The sequence below is a fragment of the Pinus tabuliformis genome, chromosome 8 (assembly GCF_031772625.1).
Source record: "Pinus tabuliformis cultivar Carrire ecotype Pingquan chromosome 8, CPIR1, whole genome shotgun sequence".
Lineage (NCBI taxonomy): Eukaryota > Viridiplantae > Streptophyta > Pinopsida > Pinales > Pinaceae > Pinus > Pinus tabuliformis.
Window position 1 is genome coordinate 1,447,118,809 of NC_142294.1, and position 11,680 is coordinate 1,447,130,488.

Consider the following 11,680-nt stretch of genomic DNA (forward strand, 5'->3'; position numbering starts at 1 on the left):
AAAACCAACAAACCAGATGTAAATAACCCTATTTTGTTACTTTCATTTATTCCCATGGCATCCATCCAGGTGGAAATCAAGACGGTATTAAAGAGGTAGCATCTGAAACTTGAAATTAAAATTAAATTCAAACGAAGCTACAATAATCTTCGTTGAACCACTAGTAGGTTAAGAATAATTAGTTCACCTCAAATATAATGTATATAATTGGACAAATGAATTCAGTTATAACATGAGTGGACATCTAAGGTGAATGATATTACAAAACGAAAAAAAAAAAAAGTACATTAACGAGTTCTTTAGTGAAAGAACCACAGTATGAGAATCCCAAGAAAAATGACAACCGTGGTGTATACACATAGTCGAGACCTATACTGATGCTGATCAATGTTTGCCAGTGGAATGAACGCTGATCCTGAATCATCTCTGGCACCTGCATCTACACTTGAGATTGCTCCAACCATTAGATCAGTAGACATTTTATGGATCTCCGCAAGGTGCTTTATCGTAAAAGAATTAAATCGTGCACTCCAGATTTTTGCCTCTCTGTAGAGGGGCTTCAAATTGTCTGCACGAACATTGTAGATGCCTTCCATGTGATTACAGATTAAATCTGAGTTTGTCAGCACTGTTATGTAATTCACCCCATTGCGTTTTGCCTCTTTTAACCCGCAACAAGTGTAATGTAGTATGCTTTGTTATTGGTTGTCTTTCCCTGCACTTCCCATATTCTATAAACCACATGATTTTTTGCCCCATTGTGAAGGAAAAATTTTAAAGATGCTCGACCCGGATTTGGGCGGCGTGATACTTCAATGCACAGTGTCCACTTTTCCACCATTCCGTGAGCTTAGAAGCACTACATAGTGACAACAACAAAATAGATTCATGTTGGAATTCTTTAATATGACAAAATATCCTGATTGAAATTGATTATTTTTATGCTACCTCAAGTTTGAATGCACATCCTTGAAAAATAACAGAAAATCAAATATCAGTGATAAGACTTTGGGCATAAAGAGTTAATAATGCATGTATGCTCATGAAAATGAGGATGTAGCATGACAAGAAGAAATGAATCATTTAAGACAAACCTTGTCATGATATCAAGGATTCTAAGTCCTTCAAAATATCATCTTTTAGTAAGATTGACTAAATAAACCCTAGAAAATGGTTTTTCCTGTTACATTTTCAAAAACATTGTTATATCCAGCGATTCCAATTGCAGTTCACTGTTAGTGTTTTCCAGAGCTATTGCTCACATATTGAAAGAGGGATTTCATTGGGTGGAGGGTTCCAAATAGAGAGAACACTCCTATGCTTATCCAGATCACCATCAACAAGAAGCAATATCTAGAAAGTCAAATCATGTGTGCTAAATGTTTCCAATCTATGAAGTAACTCGCAGGTGTCCACTCATCGATTTCCACTCCTTGCTTCTTTCCACTGCCATACTGAAATTATTCTATCGGCCATCTTGTCCACTGCTTTGATACCATGAAGGTGGCACAGCCAGGGGTTGCCAAAGCAACAACTGAAACAACGTTCAGAGTGCATGACAATACCATCCACAAACAAGAAAAAAGAAAGAACAATTCCCTTTCTTCCCCAACAACACATAAGAGCTTAGAGAAATTTGAAATTCATATTATCACTAAAACTATCCAAGATTCTCCTACCTACAAGGATAGCGTACCACTACTTTTATATTCTACATGCTCAACTAATAATAACATTAATACTCTTCTTTCTTTCCAAATTAGATGCTCCTGCATTATGGAACAATCATTTAAAGTGACATAAATAAGGAGCTTTTCTTTACTGTATGCTTAGCGCATAGCAGCATGCTTAACAGCCTCCTTGAATACCTGCAGAAAACTTAAAAAGTGTACATGAATCCATCTCAATTACTTGGCAGTGAAAAGTGATCATTAATACAATTTTATCTTGTAAGTGAAAAGTGACCCTTAATACAGTTTTTAACTTGTAGTTGCTTGAAGTACAAACTTATTAGGTTTGATATTTTGTTTGGAGAATGATATGTAAGTTAATACACTTCATTAGGTTGGAAGTGAGAAATGGATCTTTCAAATTTCAATAGTCCTCAACGTTAGACTGATCAGATATCCTTTTGTTACTCGTGTCTATGAACAGATGGGGATGGCAGGTGCATTGGAGACACTTTGTGGACAGGCATATGGAGCAAAGCAATATCATTTGCTTGGGATTCAACTGCAGAGAGGAATTTTTGTTCTCTTTTGCGTGAGCATACCAATTGCTGTGTTATGGGCATATATGGGACACCTTCTTGTAGCCCTTGACCAAGACCCTTTAATATCTTTTGAAGCAGGGAAATTTGCAAGATGGTTGATTCCTAGCTTGTTTGCTTCTGCGGTTCTTCAACCCCTTGTGAAATTTCTTCAATCACAAGGTGTTGTCTTACCGATGATGTTAAGCAGTTCAATAACTCTTTGTTTTCATGTCCCTGTTTGTTGGGCATTGGTATTCAAAGTTGGATTAGGTAATAAAGCGGTTGCGCTTGCAAACAACATTTCCAACTGGGTAAATGTGGCACTTCTATCAATTTATGTTAAATTTTCCCCTGCATGCAAGAAGACATGGACATCCTTCTCAAGGGAAGCTTTATATGACATTACAAACTTTCTTAAGCTTGCTATTCCATCTGTAGTAATGCTTTGGTAAATGAGTCCTTTCTCTTTTGTTGCAGAGTGTATGTAGTTGATTGCTAAAAAAATTAGGCATTGCTTCAGTCCCATATACCGTTTTTCTTATTCTACTTCAGGGTGTTCAAATTTTTAAATGATCTCCATTAGGAATAATTTTATGTTTTATACTCTACTCGACATTGTTAATTATGCTATTAACACTGTGCAGTCGACCTTAAGTACTTTACAATCACAGCTGCGAACTTTAAATTGTAAACAGACTTGTAATAAATGTTCGTCTTCAACCTGTAAGTCTCAAACAAACTTGTGATATTTGCTGTGGCGAATTTTATATTTCAAATGTTTGTATTAAAACTGTAAATCTGAAACAAACTTGTCATACATAAATAAGGAGAATCTTAAGCACTATGTATATACACTGTGTAATTCACCTTAAACATTGTATATATACACTCTAGCGAACTTTAAATTGCAATCTTTGGTACTATTTATTCACTGTGCAGTTCACCTTACGCCTGGGGGCGCACAGCCTGAGCAGACCTGCGAGGTTTGGCTAGTTTTTAAACTTATCCATTGAAATCAATTATGGCCTTGGTAAAGGAAAACTACATCTTCCGTTAAAAAACCACGTATTATAATCTTTCTCCATTTTTTTATTTTGAATTTAATTGTTTATGCTACAGTGAAATTCATAAACAATTTTCATCTGAAAATGGAAATTCATAAACAAGATTCTTGTGAAAACCATCGACTGGTTTCATAGGGTTCGAACAGTTCAATTCTGACAAGTCGAAGGGTTTTTCCCAGCGTGCATAAATTCATAAATTCGGCCGAATTTTCTCTAAGCACAGAGGTTAATTTGCCTTACGCCTAGGGGCGCACAGAATGCCGGGATTGAGCACCGTGAGCGGACCTGCGAGGTGGGTGAGTGAGCACTGTGAGCGGGATCGAGAGGGGTTGCAGAGGCAGAGCAGCTTCGACGGGAGCGCGAATGGAGCAAATCGCTCTTTTGGCGCGAGCGCTGGTTTGAAAATGGACGCTGTGCTACCAGCTCGGAGGTGGTGGGTCCCATGTTCCCGAAAAATGCATGATGCGATTGGCCGTCCTGCTGCTGGATAAACGATGGATGGATGATGGATGCAGGCATGAAGAGCATCGACATGCATGGTAAAGGCCGCCTCCATACGGGCATTTAATGCCCTATGGCAGGCTGGTTAGCTCTTGCCAAGAAGGAAGTCTGTTTCCCCATTTCCCGTGGAGAAAGTTATCAGCGTGTGTTTCCCATAGGCATGGTCCATGCTTATTAGAATTTTTTTTTTTTTTTTTTAATTAAAAAGTATTATAAATAATGTAGATTTAATAATTTAAGAATAAATCTAGAGTTTATAAAAAGTTTTTAAATTATAAATGTTTACGTAAATAAGAGAGTTTTTTTAGTGTGATTTTTTTGGAAGTTTTTATTGTGGGTTTTTCCGGTGTAATTTCTTTAAAATCTGGCAGGAATTTATTGAAATCACAAGCTTTATGGGTAATATTATGCAATCGAAGTGCCGCGGGGTTTTCTAGAGTGCTGAATCCATATATACAGTGAAAAAAACTAGTTTAAATAACACAAATCAAGATTTCACCTCAAATTTTTCCACCGACACCAGAAAGTCCAAAAGGTCGCACTAAAGACAACTCCGTAACGTTGATGAACCCTTTAATTTATATGATTATGCTAAATTAATATATGCTTCGATATTTTTAGACTTGTATTTTGAGCAAGATTGTGATTTTTTTTTAAATGTATTCCTATGTTTTGAGCAAGATTGTGAATTTTCTTTTAAATGTATTTTGCAATGCATTGATTCAATGTTTAAAATGATGTTGCTTAACTATTCTATGTTTTAACATCTTTTTGTATGTAGGAATTGTCATGACAATTCAATTATCTTTGAGATTGTAATTTCTCATAAGGTAAACCAGCCTAGAACCTTCTTAATTAATTAGTTTAAAACCAATAAAATAAAATAAAATAATTTAAACATATATAAACATAAAAATATAAATATAAATAACATAAAGAAATATATAAGTATTAAAAATATAAATATTTATAAAGATGAATATATTAAAAGTATACTACAAGAAGTTATTATTAAAAGCAAGAACATTTTCTTTTAATTTGAATGAAAATAAGTTATGAAAATCAGCCTAGATCCTTCTTAAGCAACCAAATCTCTCTAGGTGCAAAGCATTAGGAAAGGTTTGGAGTTAGAAAGATCCCTCTCGGCCCTTATAAATCTGAGGTTAAAATAGATCTGAGCTGGTTTAATTATTAATAATTATAATTATAATCGTTATCTTTAAAATTTTATTTCTATTTTTATCTAATTTGACATACCCAAAATCTTTCAATTAACAATTATACCTATTAATTTTATTTTATTCTTATTTTTGACCAAGTCAAAATGTTTACCTAATGAGACTTGTCTAGGTAGGCCACTACTATGCCTAGATGACTATTTTCTCATTGGAATCTGACCATTTTTCTTTAATGATGGAAATGGATTTAGAATCATCAATAAGCCCTCGAGCACCTAAAATTTTGAAACTTGGCCTTGTATTTCCAAAAATTTATGTTGGATTTTGACATATTACATAGGCTACCAATCAGGTTTTAAAATTAACGCCGGTACGTTTTCACTGTTTTTAGCCGTAAAATACGATTTATTTCAAAATAAACACGCCAATGGCAACTTGCCAATAATTTTAGAAAGTGTCATAATGACAGTCAGATGTCCTGGATTCCCACGCGCTCATTTTGCGAAACGAGCATCACCGCACTTTTTACCATGGCGACGGATTTCGCGGAGGTATTTTCAACATTTTCATTACTCTTCTATTGAAGAAGTGTATCTTTGCTTGTAGCATAAAGCTTTTGAAGCTTCCCATCCGATTGATTGAATTCCCGTTTGAATCAGCAGATCCAAGTTCGTGGTCATCTTGTATAAAGATCCTGAATTGGTACGGTATGGAAGTTGTTAAGGTAAATCAGTGAAGCTCTGCATGTTGGCATTGCCATTTGATGTTCACTATCAAATTTGTTTTCATCATTCTGATTGATTGTTCTGTATCAAGATCTATGGATCCAAACTTCAGTTGCATAGATCGAAGGCTTTAGCGAGTATGGGGTAATCCCGTGATGGTTTTTTTTGTTTGTGCAGGTTCCAGGTTGCGGGTTGTCTGTTATTTCTTATGTCGCACCTCGCCAAGAAGCAGAGAATGCTCCAGACACAGGGAAAGCCCTATTTTTTAACACGGTATTGTCCAAACCAGTCGAAGAAACAGCTGAACAAACTCAGCGGTTTCCGAGGGTTTGTATGTTACCGTTAGTCGAAGAAATAGCTGAACCAACTCAGCGGAACACTTTGTTTCAGACGCGTTGTATGTCATGCGGTCAGCCCTGTACGCTGATTATTGACAGTGGAATGACAAATAACTTGGTGGCCAGAGAGATGGTGGAAAAGTTGGTGTTGAAGCGGTTGAAACACCCCACCCCTTACAGAATGTCATGCCTGCAAGAAGGCCATGAGTTGCTGGTAGATGAGCAATGCGAAGTGGAGTTTCATATCGACGAATATATGGATAAGGTCATTTGTGATATAATTTCGATGAATGTATGTGACATACTGCTAGGCAGGCCATGGCAGTATGACAGGGATGTGGTACATTACAGAAAGGAAAATTATTACAAGGTTTACAAAGATGGGATGAAGCATAAACTTGTGCCCATCAAAGATGAAGACACAGCAGGGACAAGTGCAACAAGATCACAGTTTCTGAAACAAGTTGAGAGCCCCAAAGAGAAGGTTACCAAGATCGAACCCACGAGCGAAAAAGCCACTGAAGAAGAAGTTCCTGTCTCCAGTCCCGCTGAGGAGGTTCCCGCGGCCGAGAAAATAGTCAATGAACTCCCCACCACAGTCGAGATATCTGCAGAGGAATCGACTGTAACGCCGCCTGCATCGGAGCCTGAAGCAGAATCGGCCCCGGCGGAATCCGAGCAAGTGGAAAAACCCAAGGAGGAATCTGGCCCGGCCGCTAAAGAAGCTAAGGAAGAGATTGTTAAGCCCGCTGAAGCAGCTCCTGCTGAAGAGAAGGCCGAGGTTGAGGGTAAGGCTGAAGAATAGGTAATGGGTGTGGAAAGGCGAATAAATATATCTATGGATCATATGAGGGTGGGTGTTTGTGTAGGAAACTTATATGATTATAGTATTATGGGCGATATTCGGTTTAGTTCATGATGTATTTTGTGGGTTCGATCCAGTTCAGTTCCAGATCTGGTTGGTCATCGCTCATGTATTCATAGTTAAGTTTGTACAACCATTTCAACATATGGGTATCGGGGTTGTGTAACTTTGTATCTTGTGCCGCAGTAATAATTACAATGGGATGTCTATTTCATCAACAGGATTTTCCATCGTTTTGATGAAATAGATGTAAAGGCCATGGGAATATTGAACAATAAATATTTTAAGTTTACATGATTATACATTTTATTTTTACTTTTATGAAAGGGTTTTTCCATTTATTTTATGGTCAAGAAATATAAAGGTGTGAGTTGGTTTAATGGTTAAGAATACTTGTTTTTTTAGAGCATGTGTGTTTTCTTAAAAGATCACAGGTTCAAAACTTGTGGTAGAGTATATATGTTTTTTTAGACTTAGCAAATAAGGGAGTTTCATTCACTAATTTGGTGTTTAGCTCTGTAGTAAGCTTAAAATTAGATAATAATAATAATAAAATATATTCCTTTTTCTTTCTCATAATAATAATACCGTCCTAAAGCTTTATCCTGTAGGTACACTTCATTGTGCAGGTCCTCATTAGTGTCCTTTCTCACGCTAGCATTGGTTGATGTCTTTGTATGTTTACCTTATCCATTCCCTTAGCTTAATGGATAATTTCTTTGGGTATTAATGCTTACACAATGCGGCTGTCTAATCAACCACACTAATTTCCTCACGGACAGCAAAGTGATAGCCTATTGCCTCAAAAACAGGTGGGTTATGACAATTAAGCTTGTCTCTGTTTCTTAATCAATGCCCAGACGGAACTCATCTTCATTAGGCGGGCTCTTGGATTCCCACGTGCTCTCACAATTCAAATCAGTTCTCTTTCAGTTGTATTGACATTGCTATTTCTGACACCCATACACACAAACTGCTAAGGGGTTCACAGAGTGGAGATTACTGTAGGTTCTATCAGGTGTTATGGTTTGGAAGATTAAAGTAACTGTGTATCACTTCTGGAATTGCCATGGCTCGGAAAAAGCAAAGGAATTTTGAGAATTTCTTCCTCTTGAGTTTAGTGGGTATCTTCAAGGAGTCTGCAGTGATTGTTGTGAACCATCTTTCCTTCTTCAGTTCAATTGCCTTTCTACTTTTATAGTCGGTTTCTTCTGTAATTGTTCTCTCCCAAGCCCTTCTCGATCGCCTCCTTGTAGCCAAAATCTTACAACAAATCCAAGCACTGGGTTTATTCTCATATTGTGATCATGATGCCCATCTCACCAAACTCATATATCACAAGCACTCCGAGACCATGATTTCTTATGCTCTCTGCCTGCCATTTCTAGTCACATTTTCAATGTGGGCAAGAGCAGCAGTGGTCCATACGGTTGCCTCTATTTATGCAGGCAATAGGCCTTCATGACAGAGGTTGATTAAACAGCTGCCCAAGCTCTGGAAACGCCTTTGTGGTGACATATATTTGGGTCTGTCTGTTGATCCTAGGATTCAATGACCTAATGTTTGTGTTAATGTCTGCAATCATTAATTGGGTATCTGTACTGGGATTGCCTACAGTATGGATGATTGGAGCTGCTATTTGTGGGGCAATTCTTTATTCAATTGTGTTTGCACATGCCATGATAGCCTGCAACCTGGCCACAATTGTGTGTCTATGGAATCTGATTGTTGTTGTGGTCTGGATGTTGTTTTCAGGGCCATGTTTCTGATAAGAGGGAGGACCCAAATAGCTCTTCTGGTGGCCCCTATTACAAACATGAGCTTGGCCTTGGTTGAAAGCCTATTTCAATACAGATTGATGGGGATGGGACATGTAGGATCAAAGAACTAGATGTATCTGATGTGTTCCTTTGCATGTTTAAAACTTTTGAACAATTGATATCGTTCGAGGTTTATGTGAATTAATCAAAGTCTGGCCAATTTTAGCTGAAGAATCCATTGGTACTGCATTGTATCATTTCTTTTTACATTCTGGGCAGGTGAAGCCTTAAAACTTGGTGCATATTTAGCTATAATGGCCCTAGTGTCTTTAACTCCTGAATTAATATTTTATGCGACAGCCGAAGAACTTGTAGCTTGTTAATTGAAAAGAAAAACTTATTGTTGGATGATAGAGCTTGACATTATTCTTGTGGTTGATCTCTATCGGATGAGTCTATGATTATTGAGTTAGGACAATGGCAACGTCCTTAGGTTCTATATGCATTTTATTATCAATATAATATTTTACATAATATTTCTCACTGTAACTCGAAATGGAATGATGGTCATCTAAATTACACTCCATTGGCTGACATTGGAATGATGGCCATCTTAATTACACTTCATTGGCTCACTAAAGAGTAGAATATGTAAACAACTTAATAGTGATTATTGATGAGAGGATGAGGTTTACCATTTTGTTCTTTATGTTATCTGCAAAACATAAAACACATATAGTTGAATAGCAGATATTGATTGTGAACCAAAACAAGTTCTAACTGATCTAATAAAATTGAAACTTGAATAGCTATTGTAAACGCATGTGATAACAAACACTACTTATGAGAACAATAGTGTTTGACAATAGAATTCTAATTAACAACTTTGTATTTTCTTTGGATTAATACAATTGTGTCTCTTCTCGTGGTCACTCGTTTTAGTGACCCACTGGTGCTCACTAGAGCTGAAAATTTTCTTGTCCTTGCCTTTGGAGCAATTGTATGTATATGGAAGGAAAAGCAATTATGATATCGCTATTGATTTTCCAGACCATTGTTATGTACTTTTTCAGGTATGAAGATGTGTAACTTGTGGTTTAGCTTGGTACATTCTCTTGTATACCAGTTTACTTTGAATTTGTCAATATCATAAGTCCAGTAGCGATTTAAGTGTATGTCTGCATGGCAGAACTGTTTGCGTGGCAGAACTGCATTGGGCTTGAACTTTTCTAGAAAATTACGTTGTATTTAAAGAAATATGATGTCCAAATAGCATAGAACTCCAAACATCGAATCTCTTTGCTCCTTGTAGGCTTGAACCAATATCTCTTTTAGAGAAATTCAACAACTCTAATTTAATAATCCTATCGGCCTCTCTTTGTACCTTTTGGGACAATTGCTAGTATTTAGGCCGATAGGCCTTCCTTTCCTTTGAGTGAGCCTTTCGTCGTCCTATTGTTTCTAAGCTTGACAGCTGGCGTGCACATTCAGCAGGCAAATTGTTCACATGTGTCGTGCAATTTTTGTTTCTTCTCAGCAATTTCGGAGAACTTCCTGTTTTCTTCAACCATATCCGTCCGTTTTCTGTTCTTCCTGTTCTCTTCCACGGCCTCTGCAATAATGTTTTTGTGCTCTTCCACTTAATGCTGCAATAACGTGTCCCGTCCGTTTTCTGCTCTTCCTGTTCTCTTCCACGCCCTCTGCAATAATGTTTTTGTGCTCTTCCACTTACTGCTGCAATAATGTGTCCCGTTTTTGCTGTGCAATCTGTTGTGCACGACCAAGCCCTCTGTTATTCAGTATACACTGTTTACACCTCCGTTTTACGGTTCAGAAATTGTTCACTCAGGTGCTCAAGTATACACTGTTTACACCTCTGTTTTACTGTTCAGAAATTGTTCCTAATTTTCAGGTCAGTGCTCTCAAAGATGGGTTTTCTGATCCCATTCTCTCGTGTTTTCTTATGGGTTTTTTTAAGGGTTTTTTTATGGCAGGTACAACTCTATTTTCGTGTTCATAAATTGTTTGCCCAGGTTCCCAGGTTCTCAGAATTCTTCTGTTTAAATTTCAGGTTAGTGCTCTCAAAAATGGGTTTTCTGATCCCATTCTCTCTCATTTTCCTAGTTTTTTCCTGATTCCTGGTTGTATTAAGTATTTTCTTGGCATCTGCAGTCTGAGTATGTGCGTTAACCTAACATACTCATACCTCATCAAGGATTAGACAAATCGTTTCAGGTTACTGAACATGGAATGCATTGTAATTTTGTGTTTTATTGGTGTGAATATACAAACAATACATTGGACCGAAACATTAATTGTTGTGAAACACTTATTGCTCTGTTTCAGTTTATTATAACAATTGGCACTATTTATAGCAGAGGATGTTACTGATGTTGAATTAATTTATGTACTGGAAAAAAATTTGTTAAAGTCCTACAGAACCGTAGCATAAAATTACCCTAGCTTATTACACAATATTGCAGAGCAATTGCTCTTAGCTGTATGGTCAATGTCCTGTTATATGATAAGTAACTTGTACCATTATCTTGAAAGCACCAAAGAGTACAGTGGTGGCCGCCATTCCCATTTCTCTTCACTGACTCTGATTAGCATACTTACCTATTAACAATGGAAGAGTTGGGTAGGAGAGGGAAATGTCAAACCAATTTTGGGAAGGAGACTCAGTCCAAGACTCCAACCCCTTTGACTCCAGTGAATGATCTGAGAATTCCTGTCCAAGAAGGGCATAAGCTTGGTTCAGCCCAGGTACAACGTCCTCTGAATTGAACTAGAAGAAGCCAAAGCAGAATAGGGCATTGAATAAGAAAACATGCCATACCTTGGTGGAATCTTTGCATTGATTAAGAAACAGAGACAAACTTAATTGTCATAACCCACCTGTTTTTGAGGCAATAGGCTATCACTTTGCTGTTGAATTTGTGCTTGTTGCACCTTGCAAGACTATTGAACACGAGATTTTCAAGAGAAACTAAAGCCC

General features: G+C 37.2%; 1 protein-coding gene across 1 annotated transcript; it reads left to right on the forward strand.

Moving 5' to 3' along the window:
* Positions 1 to 3,572: 3,572 nt before the first annotated feature.
* Positions 3,573 to 10,903, forward strand: LOC149241161 (uncharacterized). The gene is made up of 10 exons (XM_089370457.1): positions 3,573 to 3,745; positions 3,831 to 3,854; positions 4,598 to 4,646; positions 5,464 to 5,545; positions 5,657 to 5,718; positions 5,897 to 6,845; positions 10,177 to 10,304; positions 10,517 to 10,594; positions 10,677 to 10,753; positions 10,855 to 10,903. Exons 1-10 carry the CDS (start codon positions 3,573 to 3,575, stop codon positions 10,901 to 10,903), a joined length of 1,671 nt encoding a protein of 556 aa, XP_089226583.1.
* The last annotated feature ends 777 nt before the right edge of the window (positions 10,904 to 11,680 follow it).